Source organism: Lampetra fluviatilis, chromosome 11 (genome assembly GCF_964198595.1).
Source record: "Lampetra fluviatilis chromosome 11, kcLamFluv1.1, whole genome shotgun sequence".
Lineage (NCBI taxonomy): Eukaryota > Metazoa > Chordata > Hyperoartia > Petromyzontiformes > Petromyzontidae > Lampetra > Lampetra fluviatilis.
Genome location: NC_136285.1, coordinates 9,508,757 through 9,531,882, shown reverse-complemented (window position 1 = coordinate 9,531,882; position 23,126 = coordinate 9,508,757). Strand labels below are relative to the sequence as shown.

At 42.6% G+C, this 23,126-nt stretch overlaps 2 protein-coding genes across 2 annotated transcripts in view; one reads left to right on the top strand and one right to left on the bottom strand.

Annotated features, from left to right (window-relative positions):
* Positions 1 to 1,982: 1,982 nt before the first annotated feature.
* LOC144934899 (cadherin-related family member 4-like) overlaps positions 1,983 to 23,126 on the bottom strand; it is a 36,634-nt gene continuing 15,490 nt past the window's right edge. The window contains exons 8-24 of the mRNA XM_078861168.1: positions 21,374 to 21,483; positions 18,848 to 18,993; positions 17,531 to 17,716; positions 16,730 to 16,821; positions 15,948 to 16,070; positions 15,354 to 15,466; positions 14,944 to 15,089; positions 12,866 to 13,046; positions 11,406 to 11,562; positions 10,072 to 10,177; positions 8,497 to 8,712; positions 6,579 to 6,724; positions 5,653 to 5,794; positions 3,744 to 3,997; positions 2,819 to 2,952; positions 2,230 to 2,295; positions 1,983 to 2,058 (exon numbers count right to left, since the gene is read on the bottom strand). Coding sequence (XP_078717294.1) covers positions 1,983 to 2,058; positions 2,230 to 2,295; positions 2,819 to 2,952; positions 3,744 to 3,997; positions 5,653 to 5,794; positions 6,579 to 6,724; positions 8,497 to 8,712; positions 10,072 to 10,177; positions 11,406 to 11,562; positions 12,866 to 13,046; positions 14,944 to 15,089; positions 15,354 to 15,466; positions 15,948 to 16,070; positions 16,730 to 16,821; positions 17,531 to 17,716; positions 18,848 to 18,993; positions 21,374 to 21,483 — 2,394 coding nt within the window. The remainder of the gene's footprint in view (positions 2,059 to 2,229; positions 2,296 to 2,818; positions 2,953 to 3,743; positions 3,998 to 5,652; positions 5,795 to 6,578; positions 6,725 to 8,496; positions 8,713 to 10,071; positions 10,178 to 11,405; positions 11,563 to 12,865; positions 13,047 to 14,943; positions 15,090 to 15,353; positions 15,467 to 15,947; positions 16,071 to 16,729; positions 16,822 to 17,530; positions 17,717 to 18,847; positions 18,994 to 21,373; positions 21,484 to 23,126) is intronic.
* LOC144934783 (semaphorin-3C-like) overlaps positions 12,693 to 23,126 on the top strand; it is a 61,268-nt gene continuing 50,834 nt past the window's right edge. Inside the window, exon 1 of the mRNA XM_078860928.1 lies at positions 12,693 to 12,772. The gene's annotated coding sequence lies outside the window, so the exon portion shown is untranslated. The remainder of the gene's footprint in view (positions 12,773 to 23,126) is intronic.

Below are 23,126 nucleotides of genomic sequence, written 5' to 3'. Positions count from 1 at the left end.
ACTGTAAATACAGTAAAGCGCACTAAACACAATAGTAATTTTAAATACGATTACGAAGTTACGGGACACGTATATGAGTGCCAATCATCATATCATGAAATTTGATGTCGCATTGTATCGTGAAATATGATATCGCAGCAGTCATCATGACGACACAGCCTTTTCTCTGCGCGCATTCAAACGACTGACAAATTGATGACGTGGTCAGATTTGACAGGCCATTTCCTCGTTCAGTGAGTACATTTTGAAATGCGTGGAAGGCAAATTGTATGCATAGTGGCACGTGCAGGCCTTCAAATAATACCACGAATACGTATTTATCAAATGGTATTTAAAAATACCACAAGCCTATTAAAGCAATGCAGTATTTGTGATTGTAGCCTGGTTTAGTAGACTTAATGAACATTATGGGGGGGGGGGGGGAGAAATATACATTCACACAAGCGCAAATGGTGTGCATGCACACCGGTTATATAGCACACAAAATAAACGAAGCAATGCTGGCGTAAATGTCCTGATGAGACATTCAATACTGTTTCGTCATCGCGAAACGGAGGATGGGAATGCTTCCTTATACCCACAAACGCTTCCCATTCCAGCTGTTGAAGAGGTATTCTTTTCCTGAAACTAAACAACATAAAAAGAAGAAGCTGTGATCCTGCGTTGGTAGTGGTGCTTACGTACAAATAACAACATATTTGTCATATCTCCGTTATGAAGAAGGGCCATTGTTTGAAACCTTGCCTCATTTTTTTTGGAAATGTTATTAATGAATGTGTTTGAGGTCTTTAACAATTTCAAGATTTGCTCAACTGTCTACGACCACTTCTGACTTGAACAATGTAAATACACGCTCCATTCGAACATATACAATAACCACTTGTTAATTAATGTTGCCATTAAATCATATTTTTAAACAAAGCTCTTTGTCTAATACATGTATTGTTAAGCATACCTGGATCGACAGCACGTCCATCAAACACATTTTGATCCTGTTCATGAACCACGGTCAGGAATAGAAGAAAGATCATTAATATTAGGATTCATAATGCAAAAAGCTCATTACTTAAACGTTTAAAACGATGGTAAATTGCTGAGACGTTATATTTTGATTTAAAGCTTTCGTGACTGCAAGGATTCATAATCTTGGTTCTTTCGTGAAAGTCACGTAGAAGGGAAATAATAAAATAATTAAAATATGCAAATATGAAAATATTTTTCTTATTTTATTATTTCCCTTCTACGTGACTTTACCGAAAGAACCAAGAATATGTTGAGACATTGTGGACACGAGGGTTGCTTTGCACAAGGTTAGCTGCATACTAAACGATGGTCAAAATCTCTTCCATAGTAATTTAAATACTAGACGTGCATTGACAAATGTTGCAACACTTTTTTCATTGTTTATCTCCAAAATTGTATTCCAATTGTGCTATCGTGTCATGAGACAAAGGAACCATTCAGGACTCTCGCAAAAGCAACAAATCATCATCACCCCATGTTAGTGAAGGCTGCATGGAAGGAGATATCACCACATACACACTGGGGGGCAGTACTTTCCCACCCGCCCTATTACAGAGATAACTATTATTTGCATTCTCAAAGCTACAATTTAGCCACATTTTGCTAAATTCCAGAGATTAAAAAAAAATGTGTACGGTAACTCATGATCAAGTTGTGAATATCAACTCACCACACTTGAGATCCCGGTTTAATAAAACTTGACTGCCCAGATTCGAGCCCAGAATCTCAGAAGTGGCAGCTCAGTGCCACCAGTTGTGCTCAAAGATTCTTAGGGTTCCAAATCAAGTAAGGCTCACGCAGAGGATAATTGGAGAACACACTGTTGGGTATCAAGCTGTGACAAAATTAATCCCCCCCCCCTCATCTAGCAGTTATTTTACATAGGGTTATACGCCTTTCATTACATGTGTCAGTGGTTACAAACTTAAGAGTGTTACATAATCATTTCAGTTCATGCATCAACTTACATTTGCTGCTGCCGCAGACTCTGCAGGGCTTGGGTTATCCACATCTTCCAAACGATGCATTGCATCACTGTAGGAATGCACAACGAGACATTTGAACATTGTAATTGTATGAAATATAAGATGCACTTCATTAAATTATCCAAAAGTATCACATTTTGCAATGATGGCTGTACTTATATGTGATGCATAATTAGCTCATGTGATTTTTTTTTTATCATGAACACATTAAATACACAACCTCTCAATGGTCCCAGGTCTGGCTTTGTCATCCATCTCTGGCAAATATTTGGAGCCAGGTTGTTTGCTAAAAAAAGGAATAAGACAAAATTAGTTATTGTGATGTGTTTAGGAAAATGTCTAGGACCATTTCTGCAGTCGCTGCTGCAGAATGATGATCAGTTCAAAGCTCCTGAGTAGAAGTCAACGCAATCACAGTGGTATGGACATGCGTGGCTGAGGTCAATGGTGAAATACTCAGCTCCATAACGGGACACCGAGCACCGACAAGTATTTAGAAAGGGTATCGAGTGACTACGGTGAGCAATTGAGTCCTTTGTGAGCAAATCTTTAACTGATTGCGAGTAAAAATTGTCCACAACAGCTGCACACTTTGTTCTATCCTAATAGCACACTCTGTTCCAGCCTGGCCGCAAGATCCTTTTCTCACGCGCGTAAATTATCCAACAGCATACTTGTCCCGCAGGGTTCATAGATCGCATTGCTATGGTGCTGAGAATGGATATGAAATGGCGAACTTTGAACCCAGAGGCAAGTGCACTGACCGGCTCCCCAAGTGCAGCTCATGACGACTGTTCGCTTCTACTTACGGCCTGCAGAAACTCCAGATGATCGCTGAGCTCAGAGCCAGCAGTAGAGCACCGGTTACAACTAAGAGAGCGACGAACCAGCTGTCGGGCCTCCAGTACACCTGCCTGAAGGTCAGCACAGATGTGGTCCATAGCTGACAAAGACACAGACAAAGATCCTCCGTATAGTATTAAAAGACCGCTGGGGCAAGTGCTGTTAGCGAGCACCTATAAAGGCCGGGACGCGCACACGAGGCGTCGGTGGCCAACACCACGCCCGGCAGCCTTTGTCTCCCCAGTGGTGATGTTTACATAACACACCAGGTACTCATTTGAGGCTGAGTCGACTTAGGAGAGACCCAGGCACAGTTCAGATAATTGTCAGTGATGTTGGCCATGAGCGAGTATTTAACTCGGGTCGCCAGGTTTGTAGTGCAGCGTAGCGCTAACCGTTACGCTGAGAGCCTCAGACACAGAAGCAGCATCATTCATATGACAAACAAAAATGCACAATGTAGTCGAGGGCATTTTCATTGTTGCTCAAAGCTGTTGTACACTCTCACGTAGGTTGTGTAAGCTGTGATTACGAGCCAAAAACACCAGGTACAATAATTGATGGTGATACAAACGTAAAATCAGGTATTAAAAGGATATGTAATTACGTATAATCACGCAAATGTGCCTTCGTGAAGGATTTTATTGAATTGAATTTACAACATGCTAATACAACAATAGTATCCTGAGCGCAAACAAATACGGTAAAGCTTACACTTCGAATCATACAAGAAACATTTGTGAATTTGACATATTTTGGAAGAAGGATGTTTCGTGTGATTATTGTTTTTTGTGCGTGCGTGCGTGTGTGCGAAGCAAATATAATCATCCCAAATACACACTCACCCACCGACCCAGCCGAGTGTTAAGTTGAAGTCGCCTTCCTACTTACCGCTGTCCTTGCGGACGTCGGGGTAGCGGGAGTGGTGGTCGACCACGGCACCACGTGCACGATGACGGTTGCTGTCGCAGTCAGCTGGTGGGACTTGTCGGGGTTCAACGATTCATCAGTCACCTCCACCAGCAGCTGAAATTGGACCGGGTCTCGGATTCCGCCCAAGATTTCGTAGCGGAACGACTGGGTGGAGGCAATAGAAGGCGAGCCATTCGACGAAGGCAGCAGGATGAACCTTCCACCGTCATTGCCTGTAAGGCGAAGGCAAAAAGGGAATTTGAATGAAAGGATTGTCCGTTCATTCTTGTACACGTTATTGTTCGATTAGGAGAAACATTTGAAGTAAAAAAATAGTAGTAAATGTTTTTAAAATATATATATTTGTTTTGTTAAAAGGAGTGGTGTGCTGGGTTATAGAATTGTTCCAGGTGTGATGGAAATCGTCACAAGCAATGAAAATGTAAAACAAATCTCGCTCTCAAATGTAAAGAAGCTAACGGAAATAGAAAAGCAAGTAGCCAATCACAATGACATATCAGTAACAACAGCACTCAACATTTTCAAGGTATCCAGTTTGTAATGAAAGGCAAATTTTCCAGTCTAGACATGGATTACCATTAATATGCATGTACAGTAAAGCACGGTTATTTTGGACAAAAAATATAATAATGCAAGAGACCTTTGCATTGGTTATTCATTGCAAAATTCAAAACATGCATACATAAACATAATAAATATAGTTTTATCAGTAAATGTTTTCTAGAAAAAAAAAACCCCACTCATAATGAATGGCCCTCGAATACAATATAGATGTGTGCTGAGTAAAAATAGAGTGCGCTTTGAAGCGCTGTGACATTAAAGTGTGCATATTCCGTTAGATTTTACAATGTCCCACTCAATTTTCCACGAATTTCTAAGGTTTCAGAGCATTGACACAATGCTGTTGGAGCGTTAATTACCTCAATTCAAGCTGTTCTTATATTGACGTGACTACTGACAGCGAGTCACAGTCTCAAGTACACAGCGCCCATGACATTCAGACAGCCGCAAACATCACGCATCTAGTTTTCAGATTGTTTCTGCGGCGTAATGGTTCGCACCAGTGGCATAGCCTAGCGGTAGCACATTTACCTCTCGTTGCAGAGGTTGATGGTTCAAATCCAGCAGCTGCGCTGATTAATTATTACAAATCATTACTGTTGTGTAATAACCATCATAATAATACAGGCCATCTGCTTCACAGTGAATCCCCTGACAACATTCGCAAGTGTAGGCCATTGTGTGTCCATTTTGGAAATTCATCCACAAATGACTCAAGTTGTATTATGCATAGCATTGGCAGACATACCCCAGGTCACTCTTGCAAATAACATTATCCTTGTATCTTGAAATCGCACCTAGTTCATAAACTTGAAACTCCACCTCGATCCAGTCGGCAATATAAATGTGTATGTGCATTGCTGTTGGTCGACACCCAGGTGGAGGTAAGTGTGGATATCCCACCCCCCCCCCCTGTCCAGACATCTGGCCAGCGTGCAAGATTGGGTCAAAATACACTCCATGAGGTGTTCTCTAGAGTTCTCTCTCGAGCAGAGGCTCTTCGCCAACAGTGACCAAGCAATTGCGGAAACACACCTTCACAGGTAATGATCGGTGAGCGTGCGTTCCCCGAAAAGTGGCCGTCAATCCAAATCCCATGGAACAGGGACAAGCAATGGATATCCACTCTACGTTCTTTTTTTATTAAAACCGATAACCATATAATATATTTCATATCATGAGCACTTTACTATTTCTTTGATGGTGGAAATAATGCCAGCCTCCTTGAGAGCACAATGGCACGAGCAGCAATGTGTATTTGACAGCCATCACAACCTTGTCATTGCACGGGAACATTCGGACCTACCTCCAACTATTTTGTAAGTCAAATCGCTCTCCGACGAGTCTTTATCCGAACAGCTCAGTTTCAGAATGGGGGACTTTATGGTTGAGTACACAGTTGTCTCGTGAAAAGCAGGATGGCACAATGGAGGCTCATCGTTGACATTCTGAAACAAAAATATACACATCTCGGTCAAGGAAGATCTCTCTCTCTCTACTTATTACAATTCAGAAACACACTGCCACTGGCCAAGTGGGGGCAGCAATATCCATCAAATCTCCCCGTGCAAAGTTAAATGTCTCGACTAAGTATAGCACACAGCACACTGCAAGAATGTTTTACCGTATACTGTTCAAAGCATAATTCCGGCAAAGACAAGGCGTTCTTACATAGCATCTACAATTTGCATTGCAGCACAAAGTAGACTCATGCGTTTATCATTTGGCACTGTAAACGCGTGGATGGTGTTTGCATTTTGTTGATACAATGTACAGGTAAATTTCGATTTAAAGCTTTCGTGACTGCAGGGATTCATCTTCTTGGTTCTTTCGGTAAAGTCACGTATAAGGGAAGTAATAAAATAATAAAAATAAAACATAATAAAATGATTCTCACGACGTTTCGGCCACAACGCAAGCAGCCGTCCTCAGGTGAAGACCAGGTCTGTCGGGGAGACAACGCAAGCAGCCGTCCTCAGGTGAAGACCAGGTCTGTCGGGGAGACAGACCTGGTCATGCAAGCAGCCGTCCTCAGGTGAAGACCAGGTCTGTCGGGGAGACAGACCTGGTCATCACCTGAGGACGGCTGCTTACGTTGTGGCCGAAACGTCGTGAGAATTTTTTTTATTATGTTATATTTGTATTATTTTATTACTTCCCTTCTACGTGACTTTACCGAAAGAACCAAGAAAATGTACAAGTAGTAAGGCGCAGCAGTTGATGACGCTTTACCGAGACGATGACCGTCACAACAGCTGTTGCCGTTTTCTGCCTGGACGGATCTTTCTCTTGGTCATTATTGACGTCTACAGCTTGCACAGTGATTGTGTAACTCGACACCTTTTCTCTGTCCAGAGCATTCAAGAGATGAAGGCGGCCTGGAAACAGCATTGACGATTGCATAAATAAAAATGACAACCGTTAAGCATAATTGTGGGAAATGTAAATATCAACATATATAACGCCTCTTCCACGTATTTTACAGAACCCTTTGGCCTTCTGCGAGTAGTCCAGAGTTTACTTGCATTGAACAAATGCTGCTGATAATAATTTGCACCACTCTCAGAAGCACGTGCGGCTGATGGGTTGTTTAAACCATACTTTTCCTTCATGTGGAAGAGGCAATCATGGGAAAGAGGAGAAATATATTTTCTAAAAATCACTGAGTTTAAGGCTGTAAATGGATTATAAGCATTTCCCCGGTGCTCATTTGAGCGGACATCACTTTGCCTTAAAAAAAGCATCCAATGCGAAGTGAGGACATCTTTAGATGTCACTCACAACTGACGTTAACAAGTGGGCAGTTATCGAACTCAGTTTAACACGTATGCTTTCGCGACCAATATTATTCATAATACATGTTTATGGGTCAGATCGCGTTATTTATAAATGTGTTGCAACCCTCCACCACCCGACACGGCCAATCAGTAAAAAATGTATCACGTTGGTAATTACATCATCGGGCAATTTGCCCGATGATGTAATTACCAGCGAAACGTCGTACTCAAAAATTGTAAATGTTGTGGATTCACTCGTCAACACACCGGTGGGCTAAAGTAGTGAACTATTTGTCTTTTGTCAACTTGACACATTTTTTACTAATTGGCCGTGTCGGGTGGTGGAGGGTTGAGACACATTTATCAATAACGCGATCTAACCCAAAAAACCTTTATTATGAATCGAACTCAGGTATGAGGGTTCATGTATCACAGTGTTTACAACAACAACACCAACCCTGCACCCCCAAAAAAACTGACAGTACGGTACTATACTGTATCATACAAATGCCAGGAACAAAACTGGTAGCTCAATGCAAGACGCTATCCACACAGTGCTTTCATTGCGAGGCTAAGGTCGCATGGATTAGCATCACATACCAAAGCCAAGACTGCCATCTACAGGCAGCTTTGAAAGTTAACATTAACAATACATCATGGGACCTCTTTTGCCAGTACCAAAATATGATAATAGGTTTTTTCTGACCAGAAAAAAGGGGAAAAACGTATTATCATATCATTAACAATGCAATGCGATATCTCCGGTGACTGCTTCACAGTGGAATTCGGCAATGTGAAAAAAAAGTTTTTTTTATTTTCACGGAAGTTCTAACAACTTATGAAATGTTATACGATAAATAATCACTTTAGAAATATACAATAGCTCTGGCAAAGGCTTGAAAACTTATATAAAAACAAATGTTCATGTCCTGGAAAGCGGAATTCTTGTTGCCTTTAATCTGTCACTCTTTGGCAGAGATCATCAGCTTCATGCACCTTCGATAATCAGACGTTAAATATCCCAAAACACTCATGAAATGAATTGCCACTTGGCGCTCCATGGACACATAAACTGAATTTCTAAGACAGTACTCTGCCTCATACCCTATTGGTGCTGTTATGAGTGCTATTCCAATTAGTGTTTAATCACACATCTGAGAGTAATTGTATCACAATGAGGGCAATGCAATGGATGGTAATTTGATACGTAACAAACATGATTGCCTATTAAAAGAAGAATAAACGACTCAACACGTAAATCAAGTGAACGCATAATCACGGTGATGTTTGGTGCCGATAAAAATGCAGCGCATCGGTACACATTCTACCACTCCGGTTACTGTTATTGGAATGTCGTCTGCGCGCGCGCGCACCTGTGGTAGGTTCAATGAAGAACTTTGGCGGGCTGTCTTCATTGCCACCCACTATGGAATAACGAAGGCTGTCGAAGGGCCAGTCCTGGTCCTGGCCAATCACCGTTCCAACAAGCTCGCCCACGGGGCTGTCTTCCCGCACGGAAAACTGCACGTTCTTCGGTGACGGCTCAAACTCATTCACGGAGGTCACGCTGACCACTACCGTCACCGTGGCTGCAACATTCACATCCCATCAAGATCATCATGAGCGCAAAGACAAAGATCCCCCCCCTCCCCATAGAGCCTTAACAGGCTTTTGGGGAGAGTGCTGTTAGCGAGTAGCACCTATGACGGCCAGCACGGAATACGGGAGGGTGGGTGGCCAGCACCACGCCCGGCCGCCTTTGTCTCCCGAGGAAATGTTTACCCATCGTACTAGGTACTCATTTGAAGCTGAGTCGACCTAAGGGAGGCCCAGGACTGCAGCACCACCACCGCTAACAAGTTCCCACCACTATCACCAAATGCAGCACCATCATTATCACTACTACTGTCACCATCATCATAGCATTACCTCGACCATAACACCGCCAACAATGTCCCTCCACCATCACCATGAGCAGCAGAAGCTCCATCAATGCCACCACCATTATCATTACCAACATTAACACCATTATCTTTACCAACACCACCACCATTGCGACCATCACCACACCACCGTCAATGTCCCTCCACCATCACCACCAGCAACACCATCAATATCTTCACAATCACCACCACCGCAACAACTAGCAATGGCCTATACAATCAACAGCAGCAGCAGCACAACGAATAGGTAAAATCAGAGGTCATTAATGCATGCTGTGTCAATATTCTCGGCATGTATAAACATTAGGACAGCTCTAAATGATTGAACTTTTTTCTTTATTCTTCAAAGGAAACTATATTTAAAAGAATGCTTCATGAAAAATGATTCATCCTGACCACTTATTTTTCTCGCCACCGATGTTAACCGCAGATGAGAATCAAACTCAGGGTGCCTGGCGTATAGTGCAGTGCACTACCCATACACCACCCGCTCCATATAACATACTCTATAACATTGTTGTATATTGCAGCTGTATATACCATACGACTTTAAATAATCCTTTAAAAATGAAGTAGCCAGGAATCTTGAAGCTGGCTCATATTTAGACAGTTGCCTGTGATTGCATTGAGCTGACGGTCTCAGCTCAGTCACCAATGACTACACACACACACAATCCCATCACATACAATTTCGTTCTGCACTAAATTTGGATAATTTTCAGCCCTGAGAATTAAAATATCGCTCTGATTGTCATATTCCGAACTTTACTCTCATATGCAGTGGGGGTAACGTCCTTCTCTCTCCCACGTAGACCAGAGATCAATTGAAGGTATCTCAGAGGTAGTTCTGTAATATCCACTTCCATGGGTCATTGTCTAACACGGCATGAAGGATTGTACTGCCCTGTGGAAGATCGGAATAGATACTTCGTCTCATGCCAAAGAAAAAGCAGGATTAAATGAAGACAACATGACAAAACAAACTGAAGAAATGTGAGACATTACTGCTTAGACTGGGGTATCCTCCGTCCCGCACCACCATCAGGATAGTGTGTTTGAACTCCAGGTTGGCCACCGAAGCAGTGTCACATTGCAACCCAGCAGATCCGATCTACAAATTCAGTCAAGAATGACAAATAGGCAACACAATGCCGAATTAGTGCACGTACTGCCCTTTTGTCAACCCACTGCTCAATTACGGCCTCCCCATGCCGTGCAGGTCATGGGGGTTATTTGACCAAACACTAGCAGGCGGGTGAGTGTGGGTTGGTTAGAGCAGGGAGCATAGACATTGAGGCATAGTACAGACCAACAGTGGAATTAGATGCACTGCTGATATCTCCTTTCATCAGCCTACACCACCTGCCTTATGCAGGTTGGTCACTCACCTAAGCATAGCCCAGGCTCACCGCTACTTTGCTTCTGAAATCAGATGATTTGGTCATAGGCCCCAAATGTTATAATCGTAACTGAACGAACTGTGCTCTACATTCGTCTGAAGCGTATTTTGCATCATTGACGCAAGTGCTGTGACTACAGCAGCTCTGGGCTCTTAATTACTGCAGTTGTATTGTAATTTCAGACTATTCATATTTTACAGGATTAAAACACTCATGAGATAGTATGCATACTATTATTGCTCGTGTCGAAACCTGGATTTCTTGTCCGTGTATTGTGCGTGCATATTGTGCTGACAAAAATGCATGCATGTTTTTTTTTATTAAAATGTCAGTCGCTATTGGATGAGTGTATTATAGAGTATTGCTGCTGTTGAACAAATGTACTTAACACTGCTGGATGAAATATTAATGTCAGGATTAAACATATTCACCCATTGCTGAGACATAATTGTGACACATTATGCAGGAAACAATATACATAGAGGAACATTTTTCATTTTGCCACATCATTTAAATACAGGGCTTAATTCAAACTTTGTGAAGTGAAATAAATTGATTTATCTCTGGTGTTCTGAATCACTTTAATAAGACACGTATTGATTCTTTTTTTACACGACGAATGGGTTTCTGCACAATTCACTTTTACTTTTCTAATCACTGAAGCTTGACATTGACGTGACAAAAAGGTTCTCATAGCCTGCATCACTCACCCTTTAAGAACATTAGAATCACTGTAGAATTTCAACTAAACCAAAATCCGAATTGGAAATGCTCGCGAATTTTAAGCAGTGCCACAATTCCTCGGAACTCTCATCCGCTAAACGAGTTCCCGTGACCCTCTGAACTTCACGCGAACTCCGCTCGCGGAAAAAAGAGCGAGGTCATTCGCTCGGCCCACATTCGACATCTCTCTTTTGAAAAGGCAGCCGCGACACTCACCAATATTTCATCGCCCGAACTTTGGAAGCGATCTCTGGCGCTGACGTCAAGCTGCATGCTGTAAAGGAGCTGGTTGTTGGGGGCTGAGCCATCGCGGTCCCAACACGACAGCTGTGCCACAAGCCCCCCTACGGGCGCCGTCTCCGGGAGAGACACGCTGAGGAAATGGAAAAGATTCCTGATCACTCGTCGGCTGCACTCCACTGTAAAGAGGCACAAAGGCATTGCTTGCTTTCTCTAAATGCAGTCGCTAGTTAACGACGTTCATGCCACTTAACAAACTGTCAAGCAAGAGCTTAATTTCAGAGGGAGTTGTTGCAGGTTGATCGGCCCCTGAACAATATTCCGTGATCCAAAAATAATAAAATAAAATGTGCTTTCTCTTCAAAATTCGTGTTATGCATTTAGTTTGAGGAATATATGTGTGTGAACTGTGTTTGGATATGTTTTTGTTGCTCTAAACTTCATTTAAATGTCCTGAGTGGCCACTGAGGCGACATGTCTCTTTGGAAATTGAAACCTAGGGAAATTGCAGGCAACATGTAAGTTCAAGAATGCAGCGGATAAAATCAGCACACAACTTCAAAAACCAACGTTATAATATATTATACAGAAAATGACAGCCTCTATGGGACTAATCAGAGACAACAAATAATAAACAAAACTTGGCACACATTCGAGAGAAGGTATTTATGAACACTCATTCATTGACCGACAACAACTTAACATACAGAGGACTGCAGAGTTTGGGCGATTGTTTGCTTCGGCTCACTGCCTGGCTGCATTCCAGCTTGCCTGTGGGTCTTCAGTGGTTGTAAGATGCAATTTGCATGAACGACACTATATTAAACTAAATGTCATCATCATCATCATTTTAATTATATCATTAATGTTCAGCGACTTGCTAATCCTCTGCTGAGGACATGCGGAACTTCCTATGCTATTTTGGTCATGGGGGGTTGTTTGACCATACTTTACCACGCTGGTAAGTACTTTGCGGATTTCACTATGTTATGAAATCAACAAATGCTTAAATTCAAGTGTGTATGTAATGTCTATCGGATCTTGTGTTTTTTTAACATATGTTAACTATAAAGGTGTCGGTGCAGCCCATTCGGCCACTGCTGGCAAAAGTTAATTTTATAGAGCCAAGCTACAGGGTATTAAGCCTGCTATTCCATGCTGGTCAGACGGCTTGGAGGAGGTGGAAGTACCCGCACTGTATCCCACCACACGCAACCTGTCAATCGGCTAGCTGTGTCATACCCATTTATACTGCTGGGTGGACAGAGGCTTGCAGATTTAAGAAACCCGTTTTAACTCCTGCGCCAGGAGATTGAACAGGCGACCTCTGGATTGCAAGTCTGGTGAGCTAACCATTACACCGTGGAAGCATCCCTATACACACACACATATATGTAAATTATTATAATATAAAAAAACATGTGAATTTGACTTACTAATGCACATACTGTGAACACTGTGGGGAGTTGTTGTTGGTGTCCATGACTGAGACTGTGAGTGTGGTGGTGGCTGAATGAATTCTTCCCACATCATGGACTCGTATTCTTAGTTCATACGACTTGGGAGCGTCCAGGTTCATTCTCTCCCAGGAAGGTGCCGCTGTAATCACTCCTGATTCTGTTGTTGTGTCCAGCCGCAGAAAGAGTATCGCAAAGTTTGTGGTCGATTAGTTTAACATTGACCAGAATTGAAAACAGAAACAACACCGGATAAGGAAACTTTGTGCCCGGAATGGCCCAAACAAATCTGTAGATATAACTAAAAGCAGTATATACATCAATAGACTTAATTAAAATGTGTTAATGACATGGAATTTACCTGAAACATATATATACAAGAGCAAGCAAATATTTAAAAAAATGTGCGCTCATGTTCCTATTCGTGTTGATCTCAAATTTAACCACAAGAGTTAAGCAAGTCGTGACGCATCGATGTCATAGTTATCATCATCATTTGCCATGATCAATTAACTCTTAAATGAAGGTCACCCCAAGCCGTTGCCACCTCTCATGATCCTGCAATGCAACAATTTACCCAGCCATAATAACATTTTTGTTGGGTTAGATCACGTAAACATAAATGTGTCGTTTTCTAACCCAAAAAACAACCGTTGTTGTGGATAATATTGGTCGCGAATGCCTACGTGTTAAATCTACCCAGCCACTGCACGTGAACTGATCTCATCACTCCTTCTCCACAGTGGACGTCCCCTCTCGGTTGTGTTCTTTTCCTTGGATGCCACTCCGTCATTATTCTTGACGTTCATCCGTCGTCACTTGGAGCAATGTGCCGTGCCCAAGGCCATATACTTTTCTTAATATAGTTTTGGATGATGTCATTAAGCTGTGTGTGTTCTCTAAACCACGTGTACCTCTTCCTCTCTCAACATAATTACAAGGATACTTCTCTCTATGCGTCTACGTGCGCTTTTCAGTTTTTGTTCTATATTCTTTGTTCATGCCCATGTTTCTGAATCACTTGTCATAGCGGGTAGTATGTACTGCTTAATTAATGGTCAATTTATTTATTACAATTGAGTATTTAATTCACAATGCACACCTAATATTGCGTCAGAGAATTCTTAACAATGTTTGCAAATAATATGCCAAATATATAATATGTTTATCCTTCATGAGCATAATCTAAGACAAATGTAGTACAAACAAAACTGTTGAAATGAGAAACAATGCAAACCCAAACGTTGAATATGAGCCAAAAATGTGCTTCTATTTAAACCGAAATTGTGGCTGAATCGTTATTCAAAGAGTAACAATGCATCAAACAATGTTTATAGAAATTAACTCTATATACATAAGCAGTTTGTGTGTGTGTGTGTATATATATATGAAATGCCGGACAATGACAATCATTCTGGCGAATTGCCCGATGATGCTGGATGCAATTACCAGCGAAACGTCGTACTCAAATTGTAAATGTTGTGGTTTCACGCTTCAACACACCGGTGGGCTAAAGCAGTGAACTATTTGTCTTTTGTCAACGTGACACTTTTTTACTGATTGGCCGTGTCGGGTGGTGGAGGGTTACGACACATTTATAAATAACGCGCTCTAAACCCAAAAACGTTGATTATGGACAATCATGGAGCTAGTGCTGGAGTATCAATGTACAGTCGTTTCTCGATCCACTGCTGGATGAATGTGTACGGATCCCACGTCATTAATTAAAGGGGATGTTTTTTTCTGTTATCATGCTTCACAGCCACGCTTATCGGTGGGGGTTGCTGAACGTAGGGTTGATGTCAGCTGTGGATGGGAATCAAACTCAGGTCGTCGGGTTCATCGCTCGCTGCGCTAACAAATGTGACGACACTGCTGCGCCTACCCTCAAAGTCACCCATACTGATCCTGACTTTATATAATTCCCTCTGTGTTCGTGTATTAGCAACGAATGTCTACAATGGGACGAATATGCCGTTGTACAATGATAGTAGTCTCTTTTTTAAATTAATTTGAGGCATTGTTAAATTATTTATTTTTTGATCTGTTCTGCTCACCAGGATCAATGTTGAAGCCTTTGTATTCATCAATGAATTCAAAGAAAACACCGTCGTTTTCATCCAGGTCTACGGCTGTCACTTTGGAAATTACTTTGCCGGGAGATGTTGTGTCCGGTACGCTGACGGGGTTAGAGATGAAAGGTCTAAAAAGAAGGGGGGGGGGGGGGGAAGGCAAATTACTTGCCGAATGTATAAACATTTATCACGCAAACAGTATTTCGACAATAAATTGTTCTACGAGTTACCAGTCTTAGAAAATTCACCAATGAAATTCCCAGAAAAGGAACGCAGACTCAGACTTTATTGAGACAGGCAAGGCCCACTGAGCTAAACAGCTCTCTGGATTAATTGAGTTTATGAAAGCACCACTTATTAAGAGCCTTAAAAAAGTGAGTAAGAGGTGGCACCTAATGTTGGGTGTCTCATCGTTGATGTTATGTACAAAGATGGTTAAGGTTCCAAGGCAAAACAGAGGTATGATCTTATTTGCTTCTTCCACTCGTAGAGAGAGTTTGAAAACCTGAAAATAAAAATAGCGTAATAACAACAATACTCTGATGACACATACGGCAAATAACATTCATTGAACAGTGTTGTAGCGAAATGCTTGACCTTATATTTAAATCCATTTTATTTATAATCCAGAGATGCTGCCATGGTGCAATACCACACTGGACTCGCACAGCAGTTGATCAACGGTGCAGGTTTCTTAAATACCCCATACCTCTGTCCACCCAGCAGCATAATGGATGCACCAGTTACTCAATCGGCAGGTTGACTGCGGTGGGGAAAAGTGCGGGTTCTCCCGCCTCTTCCAAGATGCGCTAGCATGGAAGAGTAGGCCAAATATACCCTCTAGTGGAGGTCCTTAATTCAGCAGTGGCATGAGCAATGCATTGAAAGGCTGCATCCCTCCCTTCATCTTCACCTCGTTTCTAAGCAAACATATATCGCGCATTTCTATGATAAATGAGACAAGACAAAAACACACACACACACACCTTCCACCCAGTGTCGTAGTTCAATTGTTCCTTGGCAGTAAGAGCGACAATACCACTCGCCGGATCCACAGAAAAGAATCCAGACGCCGCTGTCAGGTTGGGACTTTGCTCCGTGATCTTAAACTGAAAACGATGAAAGATATAGCTGGAGGCATTGCTCAGACAGGTATGTTTTAAGCATCAGTATATTCATGAACAGATACGAAATGTCCTCTATCTATGGTAGTGCAATAAGCGCATGTGCTCTGTTGGCTGTACACTTTGTTTCTGTATGCAGGTGGGCCCCAGGAAAATAAACAATGCACATGCTTTAAATCACAACGTCTGCGCTCGGGCCCAAAGGTCTTTAACAAAAGCAGCCAGCAACAAAGGGCAGACACTATTGATAGCACAGCAGATACGAACACGTGTCTTGGACTGAGCAAGGTTATGGAAACTTTGGAAATGGGGCCATGGGATAAGGTTGCAAAGTCTGGTAGAACTAATACAGCATAAAGAGAGAAAAATAGTGCATCCCATAACATATTTGTTGAACACAGTTTGTATAAGATGAAACTAATTGGTAGAATTAGTCCTGTGCCTTCACTAATGTGGTATTCCTTTCCATCAGCACAACACATTCCATCCGTAAAAAAAACTGAATGTCATAAACACACACTGTATGTGTAGAATACACATGTACTGGGCTCCTTGGTTACGGAAATGGGCAATGTTATTGCAAATTAAACTCATCAAGAAAACAATAAACGAGTCATTCCCCGCCACAATAAAATGTTACATACGATGAGTGTGTCATCGATGTCTGGGTCTGAAGCAACGAGCTTATAAATTGGTTTGAAGATGGGATGATCTTCAAAAATGACAGTTTCTGCCCCTGAAAAAAAACACATGATACGTGTAAAACTCTTCGTGCGAAAAAAAAAATCCAGGTGTCAATAATAAATGTTTTACCACTGATGTCATGAGGCATGTGCTGACCAACAGAAACGCACATATGCATCTTTAACTGATTCCAATGTCATACACTGCACACACTATACGGATTGTAATGGATACAGCCATAACAAACCTCGAGATTGACCTGTGACAAAGAAAAACACTGCGCGCTTGTTATGGTCCCTGACATGAACACCAAAATGAAATGCTGAACAAATTTTAAAAATTCTGTGCTCCACACGAAACCTCGGTCACACCGTCTCCGTTCGCACGGAGACGCTTGCACTCGTGCGCACACAATTACACGCACGCTCGCACGCGCTCGCAGGCCACACACGAGCGCAAGCGAGGCACTGGAATGAAACCCAACACTTCGCATCTTAAAATGGAATGCATATCATGCGCAGATCCCCGGGAGTTTGGCGGCGAATTTGGTGAGGCCAGTGTCTAGCAGTGGATTGATCAAGGCTGACGGTGACGACGATTGTAACGCATTAAGCTGTTTGATTGTGATCATTGTTTTTTTACCCTTGTATCTGGCAACAAAACTGACACCTCTTTTTATCATATCAATTATCATATTTTTTACTGGCAAATGAGGTTCCAATGGTGCTGTTTGATTGTGTAATGGAGAAATAATGTTTTACCGGTGTTCTGGGAGAAGGCAGGATCACATTTTGGCGGCTCGTTAATTGGGTCCAGAATTACGGTAAGTGTGAGTGTTGCCGAGTGAGTTCGATTCTTGTCGCACGCTCGGATGCTAAGGAGGTATTCTCTAGGAGTCAGAGGATCATCGTAATTCAAACGTTTCGAAGTTGATACCGTCCCTGTACCTGAACGCAAACAAAACAAACGTCAACATGCCAAAAATGCCTCCAGTGAATTGGAATGTTATGTTCAGTAAATTCCATTTGCTGATAACAAAATAATAATAATAATAAAAACTCTGCAAGAGCACACCGTAAAAAGCCCCCAAACATGAAAAGTAGGCACATTCCAAAATTCGCATTGTAAAATTGAACATTCGCTTCACATCCACCACCATGATGCGATGATGACGGCTGACAGAGGTGCAGCCATTACCGCATCACTTGCAGTGCTTGTGCTGTTTAGCCCTGCGATGTGCTTTCAGGTTGCACCGCGTGTTGATTCGTCATAATGTAAAACGTTTTCTCCACATGCCGGATGTTTTTTTTAAGTATTGAACAACCAAATCAAATGCCATCTTCCAGAGTGTGGAGCGAAACGTCTGACATCATGCCGAATGACGTGTAGTACACATTGCAGCCTGATAACAAACACATCGGGGAGCTAGGCGCTAAAATGTTGAACAATTCATAATGGGTCTCCACACGTACTGAGGGGCTTAACCAGGTCAATTGATATTCAGCATATCACAATGGACTGTATGCATTTGAACGTATCGGCAGTACACTGGTGCGCAGTATAAAAAATAAAAATTCGCAATAATGATTTATGTTCCAGCGATTCGCAACCCCGGTCATAAAATCATGAGAGGTGCATCAAAATCAATTCTCGTGATGTCGAATCAGTCGATAGACGAATCTGACGAGCAGATGAACATGAAGTTACACAGTCTGTTGCCGTATAGCACGCAGTCTGATGCCGATTGGCTGCTCCATGTTCCAAAAGACAAATTTGACTCGTGCCCTAGACTTGATCGGTTCTTCGATTCAACGGACCCAAATCAACGGTCAATATTGACCTATTTGGCAAGTCTCAGCCCACTGAATACACCTTAGAATCGTGCCAAACTTGGCGACCAGGTCAATTAAAGACTGATACACAGATTACCTGATAATTTTTTTTATTTTCGATTGTTTTTTGAGGACCGGTGTGTCATGCTCCACCGATGTACCCGCCAATACGTCCCATTAGCTGCTGAATATTTATGGAGGGCAACACATGGAACGGGGCATTCTGACGCGCACAGTTGTTACCACCTGTCTCTATGTTGAAGGAATCCTCGTTGCCAACAAACTCAAATGTCGCGGTGTCGTCGGCGTCGCGGTCGCTTGCGTGAAGCTTGGCGACGACTGTGCCAGGGGGCTGCTCCTCAGCTATGTGAGCAACATCTGCTGGATCCGACCTGCCAATATCAGAATGACAATATTCCACAACTCGGGAGGAATCCGATGAGCCATGAAGCTCTTTTCCAAAGATGTCCCGCAGTAGGGGGGCGTGGCCAGGGACTTAGGTCAACAAACAATACAAAAGACGAGTGCAAGCTAGAGAAAAGGTGAGCGGGTTGCTAAAAAGAAGTAAATGACGATAGTGACTATGACTATAGTCATTTATTTATAGCTATAAAAGTACCGAAGTACACATTGCACAAGGACGTATACATTCCTGCCGATTTGCCAACATCAAATGCAATTAGGAGAGTTCAACATCGATGTGAGCGATACCAATTACTCCATTGGCTAAAAGCCACAAAGCAACATTGTCCTCCACCCCCTCCTGGCAGACCACAAGTCTGCGAAACTCAGCACCTTCGTGTGATAGATTGCGCTACTGTGAAATGTCACATAATGTGTACAATTATTTCCTTTTCATAACACCTTTGAGAATAAAGCAACACTGTAATGTCATGTATTCATCCAAAAGAGCCCTGGTCTCAGGGCTCTTTTGCAGGAATGTGTGTGTATGTATGTTGAACTTCTTTCGCACCATATGCAGCCAACCGCGCTTATTGGAGGCGTGTGGGAAGGACAACAAACTAAACGCAAAAAGCAGTTCTAAGGAAATGAGTTTTCAATCTAGATTTAAAAGTGCTCCAGTGCCTTCCTCATATCGGAAGGAAGAGAATTCCAGATGGCCTCAGAAGTGCATCTGAAAGTGCGCGATGCGGTGAGCGTCTTTGTTCGATGGTCAGCCAGAAGCCGCTGCTGTGAGGGTGACCGGAGTTCGTCCTGAATTGAGATGTTTGGCCAATACCAATCGAAGGAGATTGTTTTTTGTTTGTTAAATAGACAATAAATGCGTTAATTACATGGTATATGTGCATATATAAAGGCTACACGTTAATGTTATTGACCATGCATTTCGTTTTGAATGTGTGCGTGTGTGTAATAAAGTTCGGCTCTGGTCAATCCACTGCTGGATGAAGGCCTCCTCTGGCCATCCAGTCATGGGAGTTGTTTGAACATACTTCATCACACTGGTCAGTGAGGGCTGCATAAGGGAGGGAGCCCAAGACTGGCTCATGTATCAGATACCGTTGATGTTACTCAGATCGCTGGGTTCAGACCACAATGCGCTACCTCTTGGCCACTGACCGGATCCCGCCCACCCCATGCATGTGAGTTGGCACAGTAGGGGGCACAGCTGGTGCATCGGCCAATCATCTCAGCCAGTCAACCAATGGCACCTGGGCCTGTCCCGTGCAGTGGCGGCTCCTGCAAAATCTCTCAGGGGGGGCAAATGTCTGGATGATTGATAAGGATAAGGTCCACCCATGCAATGGATAAATTAACAGCTTAAGCATGTAAAGGCAACTTCACTTCTTTAATATTAATGAAAAATAAAGTGACTCTTACAATACATCTTGTTTGTTTCTATACTCACTATTAAAACAAACCACTCAAGTTTATTTTATTAAAGATTCCACTAGGTGGCGACAAATTATATTGTTGGATGAAACGTGCTTACGTATGATGACGTAAGCACGTATGATGACGTAAGCACGTTAGGGCGAGCCCTCCCGGAAGCCATAGAGAATGCATTGCAGCGCCCCCGTTCGAAAAAAAACATCTTTGAATGTAAGTCTATGGGACCACTCGGGGCGATTCTCAGCTGGAGGGAAATCGCCCAAAAAGAGGCGGTACTCCACAGAACGTAGCATGACGCTGATTGGACTATATCCAGAGGCACAGTGACGGCTAGCGTGACTCTGTGGTTGAATGACATTGGTGGTGCGTCGCCCAATCGCCCTAATGAAGAAACCGCCCCTGGTCCCGTGACCTCCTGCCAGCAGGCGTTCGACACTTCACGTGGCCTTAAAGTGCACTTAACCTGGCACAAGTGCCTTGGTGACGTCACGTGCCACTTCGTGGTGAATGGCGGTTGTTGTTATTATTTACGTGTATAATTATATATTCACATCTATATGACTGGCATGGTATGGGAGAAGCTTTCATCAAAGCAGTCGACTGACAAATTGTCGTACGTGATAATTTTTCAATTCACGTGTTCATGTACGCATGTATTGTAGCTATGGAGTTTGGCCAGAATAGAAGGCGTCATGAACGCATGTCCCCCTGGTCTCTAGCACAAGCCTGTTTTGGGTTTCCACCGCGGTGCTTTGGTAGACAAAAGCACCAAGTGGGGGGGGGGGGGGGTGACAAGCCCCTCGCGCGCACCTGGCCTGGCACAGGTGCCGTGGTGACGTCGCCGTCACTTGGTGGCGAATGGCAGGTATTTGTTGATATGGATGCATCATGCATCACCGCTTTCTACGTTCAACTCACGTTATTTGCGGCGTTTCGTCGTTTACATCTTCAATAAAAACGGTCACCATTCCCCTGCATGACTTCCGTGGTAGCCCGTTGTCCGTGACATTGACGGTAATTTGAAATACCTGTGACAACACGGCTCAATGCATCCGTTGTTTGCAAAGCATGACTGTGAGTCAATGCAACGGAAGAATAACACATGCACAATATAAATGCAGAGTAGGTAGGTGGGAAGAGCTCTGAACTCGCCCTGAAATTGATTGGATTTGCTTGAGATTTCGAGCACACACTTGCATTGGTATGTACATAATGCAAATATTCTCACTACCAGAGGCAATATTTTTTGCCGGGTACAAGAGTTAACTTATCGTGAAAAATGTTCCCCTGCTTTGGCATGTAAACTGCAAGGACTGAGCATCCAATAACGAGGACGAACATTGCGCCTTGTATGTGCGCCAACAATTAGTTTTACTAATTGTTTCCAAGGGTGCAACTCTGCGCACCTGATGGTACTCGTGTTCATTGAACAAAGGTATTACACACGGGAAAAATGGCACTGCAAGTTAAAAACATGTATGTCTATGGGAAATCATCCAGTTAATTGCGTGACACAGATCCTTCTTCCACTGGGTGGGTCAGTGCCGTAATATTAAGATGTATAGATAAAAAGTTTTCGTGACTGCAAGGATCCATATTCTTTGGTTCTTTCGGTAAAAAAAAATAAGAGATGAAAATAAAAAAATATAAGTAAATTTGCTTTAATTTTTTTCTTTTTCTTTTTCTATTTTTATGTCTCTTTTTTTATTGTATTTTTTACCTACGTGACTTTACCGAAAGAACCAAAAAATATGTATAGATAGGTTTAGGCCATTTGTGTGCTCTCAGAAACTGTATGGGTGAGAACAGGGATTTTTTAAACTCCAGTTCTTGAAACTCATTACATTGCGAATTTTAATATTTACCAATCTTCTTAATTAGAATGTTAATCGAGTTATTAGACATTGTACATGTATGATGATTGCTAAATATGTTCCCTATGACATAGTGATGACTGATACAAATGAATATAGACATGTGGAGAGCACTCACGTGAAAATCAGCGCTCTGTACTTTACGTCAGACATGTTTATGAATCACCAGGCGTGTACAGCATGGGACAACTCAATTTGTCCTTTGAGCAAGAGAGATCGGTGAACGTGGAAAGGTGGACTATGGTGGGTGACGAGGACTGTCGCAGCATCCGAGCCCACTACCCCCCCCCCCCCCCCCCCTGGTTTAAACTCAGATGCACCCTGTCCAAGACTGAGGTCTGTGGATTTTCTGTAATCCCCCTCCCCCCCACCTTGCGTCGCGGTTTGTGCTCTGTACCGGGCTGCTATTGAAATACAATAACAGAAATTTGAGAAGAAGGTTAGAGCCAGGGGTGGCCCGTCCATTTAGGTGAACTTAGCGGTCGCCTAGGGCGCCAAGTTAAGTGAGGTGCCAAATTTGAGGAAAAAAATACAAACTAAAAAAAATACCAATAAAATAACGAAGATTGAATTACTTCAATTCCCGTGGGTGCACAGACGGAATATGAATTATGATTCGTATCTCAACATGTCTGAGAATGTATTGGTTGGACATACGGACGGACGAAAAACAGAAAATATCATGGGACCTCCTTTGCCAGTACCAAAATATACTAATAGGGGTTTTTCCCCTTTTTTCTGGCAACAAAACTGACACCTTTTGCAAGGAATCATGCTTATGTAGTGGTGGTATTGAC